The 24,513-nt window shown below is 39.6% G+C and overlaps 1 protein-coding gene across 4 annotated transcripts in view; it reads left to right on the top strand.

The window, feature by feature from the left end:
* Positions 1-21,729, top strand: part of KLHDC10 (kelch domain containing 10) — a 50,685-nt gene extending 28,956 nt beyond the window's left edge. For all 4 annotated transcript variants that reach the window (XM_019751272.2, XM_019751286.2, XM_019751277.2 and 1 more), the window contains 8 exons: positions 7,651-7,872; positions 9,305-9,459; positions 10,585-10,733; positions 12,358-12,442; positions 13,316-13,382; positions 13,925-13,972; positions 15,786-15,925; positions 16,528-21,729. In XM_019751272.2, the coding sequence (XP_019606831.1) occupies positions 7,651-7,872; positions 9,305-9,459; positions 10,585-10,733; positions 12,358-12,442; positions 13,316-13,382; positions 13,925-13,972; positions 15,786-15,925; positions 16,528-16,737 (1,076 nt within the window). In that variant the 3' untranslated portion in view covers positions 16,738-21,729. The remainder of the gene's footprint in view (positions 1-7,650; positions 7,873-9,304; positions 9,460-10,584; positions 10,734-12,357; positions 12,443-13,315; positions 13,383-13,924; positions 13,973-15,785; positions 15,926-16,527) is intronic.
* The last annotated feature ends 2,784 nt before the right edge of the window (positions 21,730-24,513 follow it).

Genomic DNA, 24,513 nt, shown 5'->3' with positions numbered 1-24,513 from the left:
TCCTCTGCAACCTGGTTTGCCTTCATGTTCTGAGGGAAAATTATTTTGAAGACAGAACTGTACCCAGCTTCACTAATGTTTAAATGTTTACATGGGGATCAAAGTAAATAAGAACTCTGAAATTTTATGACACATCTTTTTTTGAGAAAATTACTTGAAGAAGTACTCCCAGTAAGATGAAAAACAAATCTAAGAAAGGAAGATTTGGTATAAGAAGCAATGTTGTACAAAGAAACCAGTAAAACTTGTTTCATCTAAAGGGACTATGAATAAAGGAACTTAATATAATTGTTAAGAAAAGATTTCTAAATATATAGAAGAACATAAATACATATATATGTATATGTAACATTCTGTAATATTTCAGATTTAAATTGGGTAGGGAGAAAGTAAAACTGCTAAATTTATAGCTGTGCTTATTAAAATTCAAATAAATTGGAAATACATTGGGTGAAAAGTGAATGTATCACAAGCATGTATACAAATTTGTACAAATCAGTAAGAAAAAAACATCTCAATGGAAGAATGTACAAAGGCTTGAGCAGACACTACCCAAAAGGAATAATCTAATTGGCTGATAAAAGAGGTTAAATAAAAAAAGTAAGGGTCCCACTTCCCATCTACACTCCTCACCTCATACCCTTTTCGGAGGTAACCACCATTAATAGCCAAGTTTCTTTCCAGATGTGGTTTATTCTTAAAAATGTTTAAAAAAAAAGTTTATGGGTTTTTAAAAAAATATTAGAGTTAGTAGGATGTAGACCTTCCTATAAAAAAAGGAAAGAAAAAAGCTTATTTCAGTAAAATCAGAAGAGTGGATAAATGAAACACTAAGAGTGATAAATTAAAAAATATATAAAGTGACAAAGATAAATCTAAATAAAAAAGAAATCAAGATCAAATTGGGTTTATATGTGGAATGTATTTAGTTCATTTACTTAATAGGTTAAGGAAAGTGTGATTTTCCTGATATCAAAAAAAGCATTTAATAGTTTGATACTCAATGTGTTCATTTGTTAAAATGCATCCAACTTTACTCTTATACATGCACTTTTCTATATGTTACCTTTCAATATTTTTATAAAATCACACTCTTCTCCTAAGGAAAAAATTTGTAGGCATTCAGGAACAAAAATTTTATTTTATTGATAGATTATCTGCAAGAAACCAACAGTGTATATATATATATATATATATATATATATATATATATATATATATGGAGCATTACCAGTATCCTCATTAAAGTGAAAAACAAGACAAAAACGCCTGTTATCATCTCTTTATTCAACTTGTTTTGGAGGTTTCAGCCAATACAGTAGAAGATCAGAGGGGAAAAAGTACTGGAAAGACAGAGTTGAAACTTGTCATTAATATTAGATGATATTATTGTCTACTCTAAAATTCAGGATAACTAATGGTAACTAACACTAGAGTTCAGAAAATTGGCTGCATAAAATTTAAACTTGCAGAGCTAAAATACTTTTCTATATATTAACAATAACCAATTAGAAAAGAAAGCAAAAGATATCTATCTATTCACAATTGTATGGAAAATTCCAAAGTACTTAGAAATAAAAAAAGAAGAAAACAATGAAATTATACTGATGGATATTTAAAAAGAGGAAGATAAATGGCTAGAGATTTTGTTCCTTCATGAGTTATCCCAAATAAAACTCCCAAGGGACTTTTTTGAAATTTAATTTTTATTATGATTTAATTTCAGACTTACAGAGAAGTTATAAGAATGGTAACAAACGCTTCATCCACAGTCCCCAAATGTTAACATTTGATCACGTTTGCTTTATCCCATGTACATATTGTTTTTCTGTTTGAACCATTTGAGAGTAAGCTGCAGGCATGATGGCTCCGTACCCCTAAATAGTTTAGTGTCTGTTCCTGAAAACAAGATATCCTCTTATGTAATTACAGAACTAGCACCCAAATCAGGAATTAACACTATTAACACTATAAACAATGGCTAAAGTTAACACTGGTATCTGAGTCACAGACCTTATTTCAGATTTTGCCAGTTATTCCAATACGCTTAATAGTAAAAGATAATCCGTATCATGCATTGCATTCAGTTCTCATGTGTCTTTAGCCTTGACATTGATGTTTTCTGAACAGTACAGACTAGTTATATTGTAGAATGTCCTTTAATTGGGTTTGACTCATGTTTTCTCATGATGACATTGAGCTTAAGCATTTTTGGTAGGGATGCTGCTGAAGTAATAATATTGTGTTCATCTCATTGCACATGATGTGGGTTTGTCCCATTACTGGTGACGTTAACTTTGATCACCTGGATAAAGTGGTACCTGCCCAAGGAACATTTTATAGCTTTTAACAAACTGATTCTAAAATTCATTGCAAGAGTAAATGGAGCAAAATAAGTTTTTGGAAAAGAATAACACAAAGGGGATTTTGTCCTACGAGGTGTTGATAGATACTTCAAAGCCATCATAATTAAAACAGTGTGGCAATGGGATAGGAATCAGTAATTAGACAGTGGAGCTAAACAGAGCCCAGGAGCCCATGACGATAAGGTAACTAGGTAGAGGATGGCAGCTACCTCAAGTATGCTTTGCTCAGCACTTGGAAACAACTCAGTCTGTCAAGACAAGTTAATTTTATGGCTGCTGTCTTAGACAATACGATTGCTCTGTCCTGAGAAGTCAGATCTTTACATGTGCACCTCATACAGGGTATGGAATGAGTCCCTGTGGTGGGAGACACATGACTAAGAAGGAATATTGCGTGCTGGTGTGAATGGATTGCTTTTGCCTGAGCAGCTTGGACTGGGGGAGTAGTAGTAAGGTCTGCCCGCCGGCTCCATCTTCCCTGGCTTTCCTGTCTGGGTACCTAGGTGGACAACAGAAGATCTGTCTTCTCAGGTAGAGGTAACAGTGGGCTTTATACTTGGAAATAAGTGAACAGTTGAAATTAAACTAAACTTATCCTGAATTCAGGCTATTTGATATAACTAGTTAATACTCTTAGCAATAAAGGTTTTACTTTTTTTTAAATGGCCTCACCACAAATTTTTGATAGCACAATCTAGAGGTGGCTGCATCTTGTCACTGATAGACTTATTAAGCAAAAATGTTGTGTGCTTTATTTGCCAGCTTTTGCATTTCAAATTCCATGATGTTGCTTTATATTGATTGTGTGCATTCCCAAAGAGCAATAGATTTTGTGTAAAAGGTGATTAGCCTTGGATACTGGGATTTTCCTAATTCTACTCTAGAACATGTCAATTTAGTATGTGATAAAGCTGGCATTTCAATTCAGTGTAGAAGGGATGACTTTCTATAAGTTATTTGGGACAATAACCTATCCATTTTGGGGGGATAATTAGAGCCCTATCTCATACAATACACAAAAATAAATTCTGGATGTATTACTAGAAATAAATAAGAATATTTTCATAATTTTATAATGATGCTGAGATAGATGTAAAGCAAAGAACCTTATTTTTACTGTCCAGGAGCCTTAAAAAAAGATTGAGAGATTCAATTACACCAAAACGTCCATATGTTAAAAGATACCATAAACAAAATTAAAAGACAAGTAGCAGGCTGGAAGAAAGAAATACAATAAATAATTTTCTACAAATATGTGAGAAGACAACTCAATAAATAGAAAAGTGGGCAAGGAATATGATCAGGCCGTTCTCCAAAGAAGAAATACAAATGGGCCAATAACCATGTGAACTAGTGAAAATCAGAGGAGTGCAAATGAACCCGACACCAACTTCCACCCAGTAGATTGGTGCCAATTAAGGTTGAAGAAGGAAGAAGAAATAGGCACTTGCATTCACCATTGCTAGGGGTATAAATTGTTCTGGTCTTTTTGGAGAGCAATGTGACTATGACAATATTGCGTCTATAACAATTTTAAGTGTATGTTCCTTTGACCCAGAAATTCTATTTCCAGAAATACTCAGACACTTGCATATGAATCTATGTAAAGGAAGCTCTGTTACAATATTATTTTTTAATAGTGAAAACATTTGGCAGCAGCCTAATCACTATATCTCAGACAGCTAGCTTCTTTTTTCATTTGGGCGAGAAATTAAAGCCCATTTCCCTGGTCACCGTAAGCTCTTGCTTACTCCCTGGGGTAAAGAGCAAATGTTTGTGACATGGTGAGCACATGGATGAGAAGGTGGCCCAGGCATCACAGGGACACTCCCTTAGCTGCCCGTTCCTTCTGGATACTAGTAACGGTTCACCTGGGTCAGTTTTAATTTTTGACTTCTACATTTTATAATGGGAGTTCTTGAAGCAAGTAACCTTATTCTATGGGTGATTTTATTAGGAGCCAGTAATTTTTAGGAAAGTGAGATTTGCACATGGAGAATTTGGGGGAGGATTCCGAGAACTACTTAAATAATCTAAAACCCAATTTCATTTTGGTCAAGGTTGATGAGCCTATATCCCACATAAAGGAAATTAATTCTTGGTCTCCAAGGCATTTATCCTGACAAATTCCCATGATTTATTCATGATAAAATTTGGCTTTCTAATATGTTAGTCACTCTAGGGCTATAGACATGTACCAAGAAATCTCTAGGTAGTGACTAAAGAGAATGAAGAGTTACCTCTTTACTCCCAACTGTAAGACTTCTTGACAGGATGTTTAATATTTATCAAACATTGATCAGATGCCCTTTACCCAGCAGTTTAATTTGCATAGATAATGAAGTTATTTACGGAAGCCAGCAACTGAGCTAGACCACCGCTATTCAATACAAATATGTGATCCGCAAATTTAAAATTCTCTGTAGCTATATTAAAAAAGTAAAAGACAGGTGACATTAATTTCGATAATATTTTTATTTAACCCACGATGTCAAAAATATCGTTTTAAAATTTAATACAAAAATTAATAATTTCACATTCATTTTTGCGTATACGTCTTTGAAATCCAGTGGGTATTTTACACTTGCAGCCTATCTCAGTTTGGACCAGACTCATCTCAGGTCATGTGTGGCTAGTGGCTGCTGCCTTGGCCAGAGCAGGACTGGACTTGAAGCTCCAGAGGATGGAGATAGTAACGGTCTTATCATCAGATCCCCAGCACCTATCACACTACCTGGTACATAGCAGATGTCCAGTAAAAGTTTTGGCTTAATAAACGAATAGGTAAATATAAAACCATCTTTTCACGGACTCCCCAGCCTTTAATCCATGTGAGTTATATTGGTCACAAAAGTAGTTGTCAGTAAACATAATGGAATGTCTTCTCTGCTGTACAGCCATTTAGAGAAAACCCTAGAACATACTGTATGTTTGTCTTCTCATATTTTCCCAAAAGCAGTTTTACAAATTACCTGTTGGCTCCAGGTAATAAAGTAAATGGCATTCTAGAGCTTCTTAGAGTTCCTATCTGTTGACCCTGCCAACTCTGGTATGATTTTTTTTCTTTAAATTTGTTTTGCTAATTCTTAGAAGTGTTTGCACGTTCTGAGAAGACTGTTGCACAATCCAAGCCCTCCCCCCAAATCATGTCTCTCTTATGCACAATAATAGCAAAGTCCACTGAGAGTTTATAGTGTTGACTTTGACTTTAAGTTAAAATTAACAAAACTTCTAATATCTGTCATATATCTCCAACTGTTTTAGGGGTTGTGGGTGATACGGGATAATTGTTATGTACAGTCTTTGCCCGTGAGAAGTTTATAAGCTATTTGGAAAAGAATAATAAATGTTAACGAAATGAGTAGAGAAAAATGAAATTTGTAAATTCAGTGTTTCTGTGTGCCTCAGGCTTGGTGGTAGAAAAGGTGACTAAGAATACATTCCTCGTCCCTCAAATAGTTCACAGCCACCCGGAAAGATACATATATAAACCAATAAACATTTTAACGTAATAGCAAGTCTAGTAAGTCTGAAGCACAGGATAACATCCCCTTATCCCGATGAAGAAGCTGAGCGTCAGGGAGGGCAGTGACTTGCTCAAGGTGGTAACAGTTAGAAGGAACCTGGATTCAAATCTAGATTAATTTGTAGGAGCCCCGTGCTCTTTCTTCCACACCACACTTTCTGTTTCGAGATTCCTAGAAATTGAGTTCTTCACTTGAGGTAAATCACAGCTCCTGAGTAAATTTTCTAACTGATTATAGTTTGCCTAATATATTTATTCATGTATTTACATAGTGATGGTGTAGTATAATAATCTTATTAATGGTACATGTATAGCCTAATATTTGAGTAGTAAGGGGCTAAACTCTTAAGGGCCATCGGGTTTTATTGTTGAGAAAGAGCTGTATGGGCCAGACTCGGAGGCATTTCCACCACGAGGCATTGAAGGGTAGGTAGAGCAGGCCAAAGGTCAAGGGGAAAGACTGGGCTTCCCAAGCAGAGAGACAAACAGGCAGGAGTGTGAGAGGTCAGGACTAGGCTGTGTGGTGAAAGGTTCTCCGCTGCTGGTCGTGGACCTCATTTCATACTTGAGCAGGAAGGAACCATCAGAGGCTCTCACAGCTGACAGGTTGGACTTGAGTGATTCAATGACTCATGGTTTGTTTTTCAGTTTCTCTAGATCTGTGCAATTTCTTTTCAGGTCTTGTTTAAAAGCAAACCTAGGAAGTGGGATCATTATGATTTAAAACAAATAAATATTTCAGGCCTATGTTAGGTTGGTGATAAATGTTTATATAATAAATGTTTATTAGGTGTCTAGCATTGTCCTAAATATTGATTAATATTATACTAGTATCTACTCCTAATATATGAAAGTAGGTAAGTCTTTAGGGTAACAGACAACTATAGTCGCTTCTTACTCCATCCAATATATATTTAAGCATCTTTGTTTCTATAGCTATGTAAGGGTTTGCATAGGCTGGTATAAAAAATTGTAAGGGTAATAGAAATAATGTAAAGTTTGGGGGGTTTATTTTTACTCTAAAATAATCCCGAGATAATTTTTAGTGAACTAGTTGACAATAATTTAAACTTCAGAAAGCTTTCAAATATAAGTTGTAGAAATAGCTTTTCTTACTGTAAAGCTCTTAATAGGATGAAAGATGCTCTTTGAGATATAAATATATTTTTTGTTAACTGCCATAATGTCAGGAGTGGTATTTAAATTCTACATTTTGCTGTAACTCTTTGAAAGCCAGTTTTCTTTTTAAGTGTAGAATTATATATTATGGGGAAAAAATAGGTTTTATGTGTGTGTATTTTTATTTATACATGACCCATTCACATTTGTGATTATATTTATGTAGTTTTCTAATATTTTCAGTTTAATTTAGTTGACCTGTGTTTTTTTCTCTTCTAAAGAAATAAGAAAATTTGTCATTTTAGCTTTTAGAGTATTAAGCCCCTCTTCCTTCTAGTCTTGAAAATTCCCAGTTATCAGCCATTTTCTTGAGCTTTAATGCTATTTTGCCTCCCTTGGGAAAAATATTTACAGTTACCAAAATCCGAAAGTAGTCCTATGAAATAGAACTGGAGACCAGCTCCTTAAAATCTTAAGTAGTGTGTGTGAATGTATAAAATAACCTAAGCAAATAAAAAGGACATCCATCTTATAAATCTTCCCTGATCCCCATTTAAAGTTAAAATGATTGTTACCAAATTCTGTTTGTGCTTTGACTCTGCTGGGCCATCTGTGGAAAACTGTCCCCTTCTCTCCTAGGCCACAGACCTCCACCAGCACGAAGTGGACATCGCTGTGTGGCAGATAATACCAATCTCTATGTGTTTGGAGGTTATAACCCAGATTATGATGAATCGGGAGGGCCCGATAATGAAGACTATCCTCTCTTCAGGGAGCTTTGGCGGTATCATTTTGCTACAGGAGTGTGGCACCAGATGGGCACAGATGGGTACATGCCCCGGGAATTGGCCTCTATGTCACGTGAGTGCAGGCAGTTCTGAACTTTGACTTTATGAAATGTTTGAGGCGTCTGGTTCAATGTCATGTGTGCTTTGTTAATAATTAATAGTAACACTGTAATACAATTAAACCCTGTTAATGGATAGACTTTTTACTTTGGTCCTAACATGGCGTGGTGATTCAGAATCACTCGGGAGTTGCCCAGTCCTGAGTTTGAATCCAGCTGCTGCCATTGACTTGCCAGATGATTTTTAGCTCAGGTTCCTTAGCTGCAAAGTGGGATTAATGGCATCACAGAGGGTTCAGCATCAAGTATCATATACATGCCAGGCAGAGTGGAGAAGAGCCATGGAGGAGATTTATCAGGATGATGATAGCTGCTGAGCACGGTACCTCACACTTGGTGTCTGTGTCCTCCTCACAGCATCCATACCATGCAGGTACTGCAATTATTGCCTGGTGCAAGTGAGGGCCCTGACGCTTTACAGAGACCCAGAGACCCTCCGGGTGTGGCTAAGCGTGCGGGCTCTGGAGCCAGACTGCCTGGGCTTGAATCCTAGCGTGGCAAGGTTCTTTTCAGGAAACCTTCGACAAGTGGTTTAAACCACTCACCACTTCCATTTCATTGTCTATAAAAATGCAGAGGATAATAAAAGTTCCTACCTCATAGGGTTATGGTGGAGATTAATTTAGAGAGATTAAATAACTTTCCTGAGGTCACATGGGAATTTAAACCCAGCTCTCGATGGCTCCAGAGCCCATGTTGTTGACTCTTATACCATATCAGTTGAAGAATTGGTTAAAAAACGAAAATGCCATTGAAATACTACAGTATCGCTAGTTTGAGAGTATTTACCATCAGAGAAGGAAAGAAGGTATGTGCGAGAGTGAGTGTTTGTGCATATGTGTGTCTGGGGGCAGGAACAGAAGACATGGAGAAGAGCGCCAAAGTTACCAGCAGGATATTGGTGTTTCTTCTTCTCTGGTGGAGGGAGGATGAAGATGACAGCTGTAGTTTAAAACGTAGAGATCCTTCCCCTAGCAGAAACAGAATGATCCTTTTACCCCCTGCATCTTGAGTCCCCCTGGGTCTCTGCTAAGGTGAGGATGATGCTTCCTTTTCCTCTGCTTTGCTCTGTACGTGAACTTTCTTGCGAGGCAGTGGTGTACCGTAGTCCATATCATTCAGTGTTGTTATACACAGTATTTCATTAATTCCACACGTGTGCTGAATACATGTTACATACCAAACAGTGAGGTATATGATACAGCCCATAGGGTGTGAATTAGACCTTTTTCTGCAGAACTTGGTAGTCGTTAGATGTCAGTGGTTTGAGCTGTCTTCTGGCAGCATTCAAGAAAACATTTTTGAGTTTCTCGTTATTCTGGGTATGTGTGGGAACGCGCTGCAGGTAACCAGTACATAAAGGGATGTGTGCTTCTCCTCCCCCAGTGGTGCTGCACGGAAACAACCTGTTAGTGTTTGGAGGTACAGGCATCCCCTTTGGTGAGAGCAACGGCAATGACGTCCACGTCTGTAACGTGAAGTATAAGAGATGGGCTTTACTCAGCTGTCGGGGGAAGAAACCCAGTCGTATATATGGACAGGTACCAATCTGTGGCAGGTCATGCTGGATGTATTTGTCTGAATTTTTCTAGTTCTGGGGACAATGGCAGAATCTTTATATTACTACCAATTTTTTAAATGGAGAATAAATTCACTGTGGCCAATATTTGATTTTTCAGTTCTCATGTGAAATTGTAATTCATAAATCTGGTTGCTTGCTGCCTTCTTTTCTTTCCCTGTCCCCCCTCACTCTACTAATCCAATTTAGGATGGTGATCTAGACCTGTACGAAAGTTTCTTTCACTGTCAGGACCTCATCCCACCTCCACTCCCTCCCCCAGTGAAAGATTGGGCTACATATGGTGTGGGTCCTGTCATCTTTAGAGTGACAGGATTCTTTCAAGAGCTTTCTGACCCTAAGTAGCAGAGTAGGTGATCCCTGCATGTGGTTAAGAACGGAGCTAAAACGCGGATTATGTAGAGATTAGTTTCTAGTTAAGTTCCCGTACTTCAAGTTGTACGCAAAAAGATAGGGAGCAACTCACCGCACATGAGACACCCTTCAAGAGTAATGGGCTAAGATGGAAACAACCAGTCTTTGGCTTCTTCCTCAACTAGTTGGCATGAGTGCTGATAAATAGCTTTGGAGCTATGTGTAGAGGCACATACTGGATAACTCTGTACCCCTCCACAGGAGGCATTTAAGCTCTAAGTAATGACCGTGACTCTGAAGAAGAGTCTGATAGAAAACGTCACGTTTTGGGGACTGCCAACTCTAGATCTTACCTGAGGGATTCGGGTGGCTTGTTTTCATATCAGCTCCTTCTTGAGAGCATTTTTCTTCAGACTGCTGAGAAAGAGAAGCAGCGTTCAGTGGAAATGCGCATGTCCATGATCTATAGATTCTTCTGCTGGCCAGGACCCCCTAAGGGTCATCCGATCCCCTTGCCTGTCTAGGTCGAACTTGCTTTCCAGTTGAGCAAAGCTTTACCTTTCTAAAAAAAATCTCCATGTTCTGTAAAATCTTTAGTCCTTTAAGGGTCTGGTATTTTAGAAGGTTATAAGATATAAGTGAATTTCATACAACCTGATTTTGGGGTACCTAATAAGTGTACATTCTTTAATACAGTGTTAACGCGTCGGTCTGGTTCCCCTTTCCTCATTAGGCCATGGCTATCATCAATGGCTCCCTTTACGTCTTTGGAGGGACAACTGGCTATATTTACAGCACAGACCTGCACAAATTAGATCTTAATACCAGAGAGTGGACACAACTGAAACCAAACAACCTATCCTGTGATCTACCAGAAGAAAGGTGAGGTTCTAGGATTAGAGCAGATTTATTCTTTCTTGCTAAGATTTGACTTTTTTTCAGAATATCGGTAATGTGGTTTGAAGAAAACCCTTTAGCCTGGTTAAAATAGCTAACTGGCTGTTAGATCCCAGTTCAGCATTAAAGAAGGGCCTTCTGGTAAGGAAATGGTATTTCCCTTTCAACTATAGAATTTTTTTCATGTTATTTCCTCTTATATTTCAGTTTTCCTGTATTAGGAAGATAGTAACACTTTGAAGGGAAAACTAATAGTAACAATTTTAAACTAAATTTCATGTTAACAGGCAAAACAATTACTTTCTAGTTATTTCTTTATTTCCCTTCCTAACTTGCTTATTAGGATTCTTTGGCTCATTTGCTCGCAGCTGTGTCCTCAGTGCAGGCCACAGTGTGCCATGCCTACAGGGGTACTAAGTGAATGTCGACCGGATGGATGGATGATGGATGGAAGGGAAGAAGGAAGGGAGGGAGGGAGGGAAGGAGCAAAGATGGGTGGGGGGGTGTCATTCACTTTAAGTGCTCTATTAAACCCTCAAATATTATGATTCTCCCTAGTTGCCTTCTAGACAGCAGTCTTTGATCTTTTGCTTTTCTTTCCTAATAGTTCCCTCTTCTTAGAACTAAACTCACTGGAAAACTTAAGGACATCTTTTGTTCTCTAGTTTAAAAGCAAAGATAATAAACCATTTTTATTCATTCCGTTTAGACTAATCTAATATCTCTTTGTTGCCTTTAAACAAAATGGCATAAAGGTGCTAAAAAAGAATTTATTTTTATTGTAGTATGTTAGTGAGCTGACTATCACAGAACTACTATGAAAGGACTTGGGAAATGATGTACTGTTACTGGAATAATTTTGATGTAATTTCTGTTATCAGGGAAAGGAAGAAATAGATTGTTTCAAAGCATTTTCACATGGTTGCCTCATCATTTTAGGGACATATTGTAAGTTGTTTCAGCTTGTAGCTAGACTGCTTGGATAAAAGTTCTAGTAGGCGTTTCACATTATAGTCACAGTTCTGTGTAGCATAATTTGTCTGATATCTTTGTATCTGTTAAATAAGTTTCTTAATTTGAACACCCACAGTCTAGGGTTTCTAATTAAATGTAGGCAGATCACTTTTTAAATCTCTGTAATAATTTCCCCCCTTAGACAAAGTTATCACAAAAATATTATAGCAAATCTAGAAAATACAAATGAGAAAAATAAGAAAAACAAAATCTAAACTCAGAGGTAACCAGGGTCAACATTTTGGATGTAACCTTCTAATCATTTTCTTTGCATATTTGTGTAACTATAAATTTTTAATGGGATTATAGCCCATCTGCTCTTATATAACTGTGTTTGTGTGTGTTTTTTCAGTTAATGACACGAAACCAACGTCTCAATATCATTAATCATTCTCTATGCCTACGTTCTTATTGGTTGAATTATTAATTCAATGTGTATTCTGTAATTTATTTAACCAATTTACTATTATTAAATACTTAGGTTAGTTCTGATCATTTATTATTATAAATAATGATACAGTAAAAAGCCTTGCAGCTAAGTCTTAGGTAGATCATTTTTCCCTTAATTATAAATGCATTTTATTGTGTATTTCAGATACCGACATGAAATTGCACATGACGGGCAGAGGATTTACATCTTGGGAGGTGGCACTTCCTGGACAGCTTACTCCTTAAACAAGGTGTATTTTATAAAAGGGAGAGAAAGAGAGGGAGAAGGATAGAGAGAGGCATATCTTATACTAAGCAAGATAATTCTGTTACTGTAGATATTTTAATTTTTGAAAAGGTTCTTCATCCACACCTATTTTGTGTCACATGCTCTTTATAACATAAGATTGAACTCAGTGCCTCTCATGTGCTCTCCAGTCAACAGCTGCGTTATCACACACTGAAAATACTTTATGAAAATGATCCCCTGATGCTGGGTGAGGAAATGTGACTAAAAGGAAGGTACAGTAGGTTAAATGGAGCAACTAATTGGAATTAGAACCAGAATTCTCAGAATGTCACATCCCTGTCATCATCAATGCTGTCTGTCTAAAAAGAACAGGCCTTTTCAGGGCTACATGTCACTAACTTTAGGAAGCTGAGCTCTGAAGGGCTTTTCTTCATCCCTGTGGCATTTCCAAATGCACACGTCCCAGGGGAAATCTACAGTAGGCTACACAGCTCCTGGTCTGCTTCAGAACCTGAGTGGTCTTTTTGGACAAAACTGCAGTCCCATGTTTTCTTACCAACACTTGCCTTTTTTTTTTTTTAATCATAAAAATGATGGATGTTCATTGTAGAATATGTGGAGGTTTCAGAATTCCAAACTTTTTACTTCATTTTTCTGTGATTTTTAAATATTGAGATCATACATGTGCTTAATTTTCAACTGTTTCATTTAATGTTTTGTCTTATATTAGAATTAGCAAAGATCAGAGAAAAGCAAAAGAAAAGAAGACTTTTCAACCAAGAATAGATGTTTGTCCAGGCTGTTGTTAAAAATCCAGTTTTATAGCTAGCTAAAATTATTTGTGTGTATATCTTCTTTTTTTCTCTCTTTCCAGATCCATGCTTACAACCTTGAAACAAATGCATGGGAGGAAATTGCAACAAAACCCCATGAAAAAATAGGTAAATTTATAATATGGATTCATTTATCTTTAACAAATGTATTTTATCTTTTACTTGTTTTGGAAGGGAAAATTAATTTTATTGAGTTATATGACTAGTAAAATATCTGTTGAAGTGGTATTAGAAATTACTTGTAGTCCTTAACCCAATTATTATTCTTCCTCAGCAACTGAGCAGAGACTTTTAATGGGGATTGCTGCATTCTGTGGAAGTGGGGAAATGTGGGTGGGATAAGAAATAAGCACCTAAATCAAGATCTCCCTATCTCTTTGTGGGTAAAGGGCTGGGGAAATCCACTAGTAACCCCTGCCCCCCGCCACCCCACTTTGTTTCCCTGACGCCTTAACATGGTACTGTTACGAGACTTCTGATGGCTGTGTGTTAGTGTAAAATAAGAAGGGATTGGAAGGACTAATTGATGTTTGTTTAATGCAACAAAAAGACTTTTTCAGTGAGTTACTCATAGTATGTCTTTCGTTATAGCAGCATGAATCCCAGTCTTTCTGTGAATAATGGAATTTCTGTGTTTATGTGTTTGGCAGGTTTTCCTGCAGCCCGAAGATGTCACAGTTGTGTTCAAATAAAAAATGGTAAGGATTTTAAATAACCTTCTGGTTCCATTTTTGTAATTATGTATGCTGAGAATGTCTTATTTCTTAAGAACAGCTCCTTAAAAGAGGAATAACTTAGGGAAGAGTCTGTTCCTTGTAGTTTAAACTTGAAGGGAAATCCACAAAGTGATGCCTCTCTCAGCAGTTTTCATGAAGTAAACTAGTATGGTGTTTGGGTTCCTTTAGTTATCAGAGAACTCAAAAATTGGCAATAAATAAGCTTTTATTGGCTTACCTGATCTTTCAGCATCCCGCCCCCAACAGATTTCTGTGGTTATGGTGGGGAATACTAATAATCCTGACCTACAGTAGAGACCTCAGTGGACATTGTATTAAAATTGTACTAACTCCTTCAGAGTGTTATTTCATAAAATTGATTCTCTTCTCTGTGTGATACCAAATAGGATTCTGAGCTCACTCTTTGGCTATATTACAACAAAGGCATTGTATGGCTTCAGAAAGCGGCTGCAGCGACTTTATCTAAGTGTAATTAATGACTCCTCTTTGTGTAACCTTCCTGTCTTTTAATTTACAGCTTATTTTATAATTTGATATAGTGCCTTACGTTTTTTTCTGGGAGGAAGTTGTGTATAAATGAGTTTGATAGCCTGTGTCCTTTCAGCAGCTTAGTTCAGATTTTCCTAGGATTATGCTGCCATCTCTAGTACAGAGGTTCTTTTTATTCTGCTTGTGCTTTTGGGATAAGATTTATAGCATTGTTCAGCTTTGCCTTTCTAAGAATGGAGCTGTACTCTTCTTGAATCCTAGCCAACAAGGTTTCCAGTGTATTTTATAGTTTAATTAAGTATTGACTGGAACTTGATCTAGACCTGAATTCTGACATCTGTTCATTTGATTCTTTGAGGCCAGGCCCCATCCAGACGGAATTCAGCCTCAGTTGTGGGCATTTAGTTGGAAGGTTCACATAGTCTTTGTTACAAGTTTTCTAATTAGTTACAACTTAACTGATTTTAGAAAAACAAAACAAAAAAATAACAAAACCTTTGATTTTGGGAAGGTTTTATTTCTGACAAAAATAGCCACACGGATCAAATGGGACTTCAAATTGTCCTCTTTGGGCTGAAGAAAGCTTGGCAGAGCCTCTTTTGTGCCCCCAAACTGAGCTTTGCAGCAAACTTTTCTCCTCAGGTTAACTGTCTGCACAGAGAACGTTTGTCTCTATGGGCAGGTAAATATCTACCCTTTCCCAGATGTTATTTAAGAGATCACAAACTGGTGGCTTGCAGATGTGTTTTGTTTGGCTCATATGTGTATTAAAATTTTTGCAATTAGTGGCTACCCCTTAAAAATAAAAATGTTTCCCTTTTTAAGAAATCCAGATTTGCAGCTTCTCTTGAAAGATTGCAGGAGGTGGCCATTGCTGAGCCTAAGTCCTGCATGGTGTCAATCAGCGGAGCTGCGTCACCCTCTCCCCCTACAGAGCGTGTGCACTCCCGTTTGTTCCCTGCACCCCATTTGTCTATTTTCCCTGGACCTTCCTGCTCATTCACGTTCTGTGCCTGGCACCTCTGTGTACTTAAATTTGAGAACCCAGATGTGAAGCCTCCTTAGAGGCTTGCACCCTTAGTGCTAGCAAAGAGCCCAAGTAATGTCCCAACTCTGTAGAGGGACAAGGCAGCAGCAGGGAGGCCCGCCCAGCTGAAGGCCTCTATGGAACGGGGGAGTCCACTGAACTGGGCCCAGGTCAGCGAGGCGTGTGAGCTACTACGGAACATGCTGTGGCCATGGCTCATTGCCTTTGTGTGATCTTGGCTTTCTCTTTTCTCGATAGATGTGTTTATTTGTGGGGGCTATAATGGAGAAGTGATCCTGGGAGATATCTGGAAGTTGAATCTGCAGACTTTTCAGTGGGTAAAGCTCCCAGCTACCATGCCAGAACCTGTGTATTTTCACTGTGCAGCTGTTACACCAGTAAGTTTTCATTTTCATCTCTTCCTTACGTAGTTGGAGATGCTAAGGAAATCTTAGGGATATTATTAGCAAGAAAAAAAAAGCTCCTGATATTAGCAAACCTTGGATGAAGAACGTGTTGTTTAAAACTGTCTCCCAAAGCTAGCTCTTGTGAAAAGAGGAGAGGAAAAAAACGTCCTATGCAAGTATAAAAGAGCAGCATAAATGTAAAAGGCCCTGGTAGTGATGTCAAGGGGCTTTCCTGCAAGGCTAGGAGAGTTTTATCCCAGGATGCCACGGTAGTGAAGATCCTACTAGTTTTTTGACTGCAAAGATCTTGATTTTCCTCTCTGTATTCCCCGTGTTTGGTACAATGGATACTTAATACAGTCTTACTTTAATGCTTGTTGAAGTGAAAAAAAGAATCTGTAAATTTTGCCTTAGGAATGCATTCATTATTTAAATCAGTCTTGATCCCTGCACTCTGTTGGGATCAGTGAGAAATTCTTTGTTTCACCTCATTGCAGTTCAGCTTACTGTGAAGTTTTTTGCTGTATCTTCAGCTTAAGGATCTGTATGTCTCCCATTTGATTTGATCGTCTTTGACTGCCATTTGTTCATAGGCTGGTTGCATGTATATTCACGGAGGAGTGGTGAACATCCACGAAAACAAACGGACTGGGTCCTTGTTTAAGATCTGGCTGGTGGTACCTAGCCTGCTGGAACTGGCATGGGAGAAGCTGCTCGCGGCCTTCCCCAACCTAGCAAACCTCTCCCGAACACAGCTTCTGCACCTTGGACTCACACAGGGACTCATCGAGCGCTTGAAATGAGCATTTCTGGACTGTTCACTGATACTGGAAATGTTAACTTAAAGAGACTCCTTTATTTATGGGCAGTGTAGAATGTGCTACAAAGAGGATTGGTTACCCTGATCAAGGCCTTATTCAGAAAATACATCAGATGCCTTTCTGTACATTGGTTCTAAGTTTATGGAATCTCACTTTCCCTTGTGCTTCTTTGCTTCTCTCCCTCCCGCGCCAACACACACGCACACAGGCACACACGCACACATGCACGCACATATTCACTCACTCATGTACGCCCTCATCCTTGATGGAGTTGAGGGAAAGTCTAAAAGTACCTTAATGTTATGAATCAAGATAAGATAACGAGTTTTTTAAAGGAACTCAACATACGACCCTGTCAGCCAGTGCGCTATAAATTAAAGCCACGTCATCAAGGAAAACAAGAATGAAATGAAAAAATTTTAAATCCTGCAACCACAAGACGTTTTGGGGATAGGACAAGAAGGCTAACCTTGAGAACCTTGCAGGCTACATGTAGAGCTACATGTTTAACTTTACTATTTATTTTCAAAGAGACATCTAATTGAGGAGCTAGATCTAACGGCAGCAGGCGTCGACATCTTGCTGCGTAGGTACCCAAACCTAACTTTTGACTTTGGAGGAAAGTTAAGCAGCTCAGCAACTCTTGATTAGTGATTTCTTTTCTCATCCTCATGATGCCAGCAATAGTTAGAGTTGGCTTGTCAAAAGACTTACGTGTGTGTCGTAGTTGTGTTGTTTATTGTCGCTCTTAGAAATTATGACACCAAGAAAATTTCGAATCAAGAAACTTACAATGGTCAGAGTCCTTCCTTCAGAGCAGTTTTGAAATTCTCCTAAGCTTATTAATGGTTTCCAGTATCTCTTTGACTTCTTACTTCTTCATGGGGAATTGCAGACCCTAAATATGTGGCACAAATGCCATGGGACATAAACGTAAGCTCGTGAGAGGCCAGAGAAGGGTGGGGCAGGGAGGGCTGCTGCTCTGGGCTGTGAGCTTTGACTGTCATGTTGACCCTTTCCTTCCAGAACTTGTTTCTTTTCTAACTCTGGGCCATGCTCCTGCCATTTTCTTAGGTGACAAGTTTTATCTCTAGAAAGCCAATTGGCCCTTGCTTATTCTCTTAGCTTTTTGCCTCCTTTTTTGTCTGCTTCAGCGTGCATGGTGCTGTGAGTAATTATCTAGTAAGGGGATAAAAGGTTTTGCAGGAAAAGCCACGGGTCATCCTTCCTGAAGAGCAAAGTATCATTTAACAAACTAACAGGAGGAAGGAATGAAACTTAGGATCATTCGCTTTTTGGTGTGAAATTTTTAGTCCTGGTTTGTTTTGTGTTGTTTTTTTAGTTCTAAAGAAGAAATGATCTAAACGCTCCGTGCTTCGCCATCAGGCTGCTAGAGTGGTTCAGGGAGTCGCCAGACCTGAGCATTGGAAGGCTACAGTGTATGTACTACAGGTGCTATGGGTGCACAGGGGGCAGTGCTGACCGTCCCATTGGTCACCTTGCAACAGGAGGCTCAGATGGGGATTTAGGACACGTTTTTCCTTTAAGTGCCTCTTTTTCACTTAGCTTTTAAAGTTACTCTTCTTTTTCCTTCGTCCCAGAAGGGATCGCTTTAGCTCATGTGTGGATTTCAAATCACCTTTGAGTTATGGCCCAAAAGTTACTATCCAGTGTTCATTTCTGGGAAAGAGAAAACCGTGGCCTCTAGATTTGGACTCCTAAATTCCAGGCCTTATTATAACATCCCATCCACGTTGGGTTGAGTTCATGGAGACTGTTCAGCAAGGTCTTGTAATAACCATTCATCTGTGAGTTTGGGTCCTTTTTGGGGGAATGAGGGGTGTGGGAGAGGCAGGAAAAGGAGCAACTCCCCTAGAAGTCCCACCCCCATCTTGCCATGACCAGCTCGTGTAGCATTTAACCTTTTACCATCCACTGCTGGGCTTGTTGCCGTGAGGAGTTGTCTCTAGCACAAGCCAGTCTGAGCAGCCCCATTAGTTCAAAGCACAGCTTTGCTGCCTGACTCCAGCCTGGTCTCTGGATTATTAATTCTGGAATATATCTAGAATTAAACAAGTCTTGCTGCCTAGGGTGGCGAAAGGATTTTTGTCGTGGATTTATTTATGTAGGGATCAAAGACTGAATGCTCAGCCTGTGTGCTTCTCCTTCCATGGTTCTTGGGATATAAGCAGGTCTCCCGCTCTATGACACAAGAGAGCTAGGAAGAGTCTTGTTCAACCCACATGCTGTCATCCTTTTTAAAGCCTTCTGAGGGCAGTCTTCTTTGAGGTAGACTTTGGAGGCCCGACACCCAAGACCTTATGTTTGACGTTTTCATGAAAGTACATTTCCTTGGTCTAAAGTGTCTTCTTTTAACATAACACCAGTGAAAATGATGGAGTACGAGCAGCTCTGAGCGCGACAGAACAACACATTGTGCACATGCGCTGGACGCCAGATGAGACTGTGTGATGGCGTAAATGTCACTGACTAGGATGCCATGTAAGGGCTCACCAGGCGCTCCAGTACATGCATCACCAGTTTGTAAAGTTAGTCTTGGACTTGAACTCTGAATTCCCAACTCTGTTACTTGATTTAGGGACGTTGACGCCTGCTGCTTCTCAGCCTCTTTGAGGTCCCCCGAGCCATCTTACTGCAGTCCTATAAACTTAAGTGCAATATATAGAAACACATATGGGTATATGCAGATGATATATATAGGGAGGGTGTGACTGTAAAGCAGGTAGACTACTTTTGTGTATCTGTCTTGGGGAGGCCAGCTCAGTACTTTAGAGACAAACTATACCAAGAATTGAGATGTGATTGGCTGGCTGAAGCCAACTCTTAGTAAAGCTGGATTTTCAAGTCCGTGTTTTCTCACTCCATTTCTGGTTCCTTGAGTTTCTTAGAGTTGAGACTTTCCCCGGTCATCTTTGTACTATCTCATGTTTGCATATCTTCCTACATTTCTTTGCCCAGGAACAAGGAAGTCTATCTGTGAGAGTTTTCTAAATGGAGAACTAAAATCTAATATTTAATACTATCGGTTCTCCCATGCATATACTAATTTATCTGTGAATGTCATACTTTATTAAATAAAGAAAATCATGCTTTATTCATTTAATAAAGCATTTTCTACATTCTGGAAAAAAATCTATAAACCAATATAGAATAGATTGAAATTTTAACTGTTCTTCAGGGGTCAGACTGAAACCCTCTCCACTAGCAGAATCTTCTTTTTTCAGGGCCCTGGTGACATGATACAAAAATTTGCTCTAAACTATTCATGTCTGTTACATAGCTAGATTTTAAAATACAGTAAAAACATTAACTTTACTAAGCAAAAGGTATATTAACAGTGACCTCTGGTTACCCAGAGTAGCAAGACTAAAGCACAGATAATTGGAATCCACAGATAATCACCGTTTCTATCAAACCATTGATTCATATGTAGCTCTTTCTCTCTACCCCTTGCCCACAGGCACCTCCTCTCCAGTGGAGTGAGGCTAATGAGTAGTTAGAAATGGAAAAGGAAGACTCACGGAGGGGCTAGAAGCCAGCAGACCTGTAAGCAGCCTGACTAGCTGTAACTGGTCAACCTGCGGACAGCTGCAGATTGCTGACATTAGGACCCAGGGCTGGTGATCCCAACTTTAGCTGTTACTCCTCTGCTTGGACATAGTTTCCTGCCCTGAGTTCTAGTCCGTCTCTCCTCTAACCACCAAAGAACTCTTAGCACCTGTGGGAAGACAAAGCAGAGCATGACACACATGACGCCCGTCACTTGAACACATTTCTTTGGCTCTTAACAGATACTGCTTTCCTGCTGTTCTTGCAGGAGCCTCATTGTTTCCCTTTGAAATACCTTTTCCAGCCATATAGTAGCTTGGCACGCAGGAACGATGGAGTTATCCTCTAAGACTCTGTTGGTCTTAACTCTGTAAAACCGCTTTGTTTTTAGGTGGTCTTGCAGATGTTTAGAAAGGAGCACAGGTCCCTGAATTGCCTGCCTGCCAGCGCTCTGGTGTAGCACAAAAAGCCGTTTTTCTTGTTCTTCATTGTTTGGCATTGAGCTCCGAGATGGAGGAGGGTTTATGGTCTCGTGACCACAAGCTCCAGAAACTAGTCACTTAGCTTGAACTGCTTTGTTTCCCCCAAATACCTTGGGACTCTAGGGGTGTTGGCAGGTCCTGAGGTGGGCTCCGTCGAGTTCCATAACCTCCGCATGCGTCACCACCAGAGCACGCCCCGCGGTGGCATCTCCCTTCTAAGGTCCTTAGATTCGGTGGAAAGCGACCTCTTCCCCTGTCTGGTGTTACGAAAAGAAGTTCTGAGTTGTGCTTCAAAAGTGGTGCCATCTTTTTAGTATAATTTTCATGGTTTTTTATTTTATTTTATTTTTTTTCCACTTTTTAGAAGTTTTTTAAAGGCCCTGCCTAGTCAGTGTACAGGGTGAGCCAGAGGCGGTTCCACCTTAGTAATTGCTGTTGTACTAGTTGCACATTTAGAATACAAAGGAGGCATCAGAAACACACTGACTTTCTCTAAAGCCACTTCCTTGTACAGAGTCTGAGCAGGGACACGTCCCTGTAAAGGCACCTGCTAATGAGGACTTTACTGGAAGAACCTAGGCAAGAAAGGGAAACCTCTCGCACATGCAGCCTCTGAGGGTGAGCCTGGGCGGGGCTCTTCGTACAGGGTATGCTTAGGCCACACATGATGCTTGCCTTACTATGAAGCTATTGCCACAGTTCTGTTAAATAGCGTGGAAGTCCTTTTGCAGTCTGGTGTGCATGCCGTATGATCAGGACAGCTTTTCCACCTTACCTGATTTCCTCCAAGCAGGTAGGAAATATAGTGAATTTACCCTAAGATGTCCAATCTGTATTTATGTACCTTGTCAGTGTTTTGCTGTTGGTTTTCTAAAACAGTCTGATCAATAAATCTTATCCAAGTCTGTTTGGTTCAAGGCCACCTTGATTGTCTGACAGTAATTTGTGTATGTGAGCTCACCTATGTAATCTAAGCAGCAATCCCACCCACCTCCACCACCTCCTTTATCCCCCACCAGGGCTCACTTTTCTCTGTAATATCCACCCCCACTCCCTGTGGGCTCCTTCTGTCTGCTCACCACCTGGAACTCCTGGACACACAGTAGTCCCCTCAACTGAACTCGGCTCCCTCAGGACGGCAACACGGATGTGGCTGTGGGGTAGGTCACACCCCCTTTTACTGCTCATCTCATATATTCCCCAAACTACCACTAGACAAGTTTGTAAGTATCAACACTTTTCTGAAGGTCAGAGGAGCTACTGAGAATTGAAAGGGAAAATGTGAACCTTCACATACAGAGTCATAAGATTATGATTCAAGGGAAAAGCCCCAGAAGGAGCAGAGACTTTCATCGCGGTCCTTTGGGGATGAAATCACAGTTCCTAGTTCTGGCTTTGCTCTTCCGGATGCTTTCCTCTCCAAAACCTCTACTTGGTCTCACTTCACCCTCTAAAGGATCCCTTTTCCCAGCAGTACTTTTCCCTGGTCTCTTAAGTCTGTAGTAGGTGTAGACACTCCCAAGTCTGGTCACTTTCAAGTGACCCTTCCAGAAATGCACACATGCCTCTTATTTTTGTTTCCATTGACAAACTGTTAGAGCAAATACACCTTCCCAGGTGTATTTGAGGTTACAAGATAAATCTACAAGGAGGAAAAGGTACAATTTCTATTCCATAATTAATTTCAAAGACTTCCCTACATTTATTATGCAGAGTGATTTTATTTCCTTTGGTTTATTTCTCTCATCTCTTCTAAAGTAAACTCCCCTCAGACATACCAGGAAAGGGAAATGGACCCTGTGCCTTTTAGGCTGTAGACCAGCCAGAGCTTTGAAATGAACTCCTGTTTGTATCTGATTTGGCTCTTAAATAAGGCCCATCTCAGCTGGGGGAAAGGGTTTTGATGGCTTAGTAGGTTTGGGTGCTTTTGCTCTTCCCAGCTGTGTGTATAAAATTCTAGTTTGTTGAAATGCTGTTACTAAGCTGTTAGAACTGGACCGTACAACCATGTTCTCTTGCAGTGATTCTTCTGCAGTAATTGAGAAGAGAGGACATAGATAAAACCACCCCATTTCCATACTATCTTCAAAAGTGAGGCCCAGGTTCCAGACCAGCGCTAAACTATCGAGTTTTCTGCACTGACGGAAGTGTTCTATAATTTCACTGTTCAATATGTAGTAGCTACTAGCCACTGGCTACTGAGCACTTCAAATGTGGTTAGTGTGACTGAGGAACTCAATTTGAAACTTGATTTAATTTATTTAAATGTAAATAGCCACAGGTAGCTAGGGGCTACCTAAATAATTTGATAGTGCAGTTCTAGAAAGAAATGACCTGGAGAGTTGGGAGACCAGGGCCTCAGTTTTCATTTCCCTAAAATGGGGCCAACAATAGTAACCCATCTCTTGACATTATTGTGTGGCTTAAATGAGTCCATATGTGTAAAGTGCTTAGAGCGAGGCCTGGCATGTCATAAGCATGATTAGGTATTTATTATTGCTCTCTACAGTGGATGGAACAAGAACTAAAGGAGCAGAATTTACTTAAAATCATGGAAGTTACCAATAAAGAAGTTAAATATAAGAAGAGGAGGCAGGGGAGGTAGATTGATGGACGTGAGCTAAATCCTCATCTTCCATAGCAGGCAGGTAATACAGAGAATGTCTCAAGTTGAAGCAATCATCAGGAAAACATAGTAATGAGAGCTCTAAAGGAAGGTAGCCCAAAAAAGCCCAAATTGCTAACAGTAGTGAGCAGGTGAGGAGGTGAGAAAGGGCTATAGGGAGGGACAGCTGTTTTCTGTTTGTTTTCCTTTTTTTCCCCTTTATAAAGCAGAACCCTTTACAGCTCTTAATTTAGCTTCTTTTCAGGACACGGTAAATCTGGGTCCTTTCTGAACAAATCAGATTGTAAGTGATGGGGTGATTCAAAGGGTGGCTGGGGCTGGAGTATTAGTACGTTTAAATCCTTCATTGATTCAGATGTATTCTGACTGGTATTTGGGAATCTTTGATTTGAAAGTCAGTCTTGGAAGCTAGTAGAAGGAAAAAGTGCAGGAAGGGAAAGAAGGAATTGTTTAAAAATACACAATCTCTCAAGGTTTCAGTGTGGTTTTATCCTGTCACGCAGAGCCCATCCCTCACGATCCTGTCCATTCATAAAATCAAGCAGGAACATTATTCCAGGGCAGAAGCATTTTCTTCCATAAACTCCACGGTGAAGTGAGAGGACACAGAGGGTTTTTTAGTGATACGCAAAGCAGATGGGCGAGTCCATCCATTCCACACAGGCCTCAGGTCTGGTCCTGAAGTTGCAAATTCAGAAGTGAGACACTTCTCTAAGATTTTCAAATACAAAGTGTGTCCAAGCTCCCCTCCAGCAGTCAGCTCAACAGGAAGGGTTCAGCAGCTTACGTCTGGGAAGGAAGGTGCCAAGCTCTGCTGTCAGGAAGGGCAGTTACCAGCCCGGCCCACACCAGGGCTGGGAAGAAAAGAAGGATGGAGACAGGTCGGAGCTCTGGCCACTTACTATTTCAGGAACTCACACTAGGCCAGGAGCTTCAGAACGGAATTGTAGATAGCAACTGTGAAAAGCAGAGGAAGCAACTGTCATTGTCTGTGTCACCATAGAGGGGACAGACTAGTTAGTTCATCTTTCTTGAACCTTCCACCTAAAGCTGTCTGGTTATTGGAGCTGAGGTGGCTGT

The sequence above is a fragment of the Rhinolophus sinicus genome, linkage group LG11 (assembly GCF_036562045.2).
Source record: "Rhinolophus sinicus isolate RSC01 linkage group LG11, ASM3656204v1, whole genome shotgun sequence".
NCBI lineage: Eukaryota > Metazoa > Chordata > Mammalia > Chiroptera > Rhinolophidae > Rhinolophus > Rhinolophus sinicus.
Note: the sequence above shows the minus strand (reverse complement) of the source record. Positions and strands in the feature narration are given on the sequence as shown.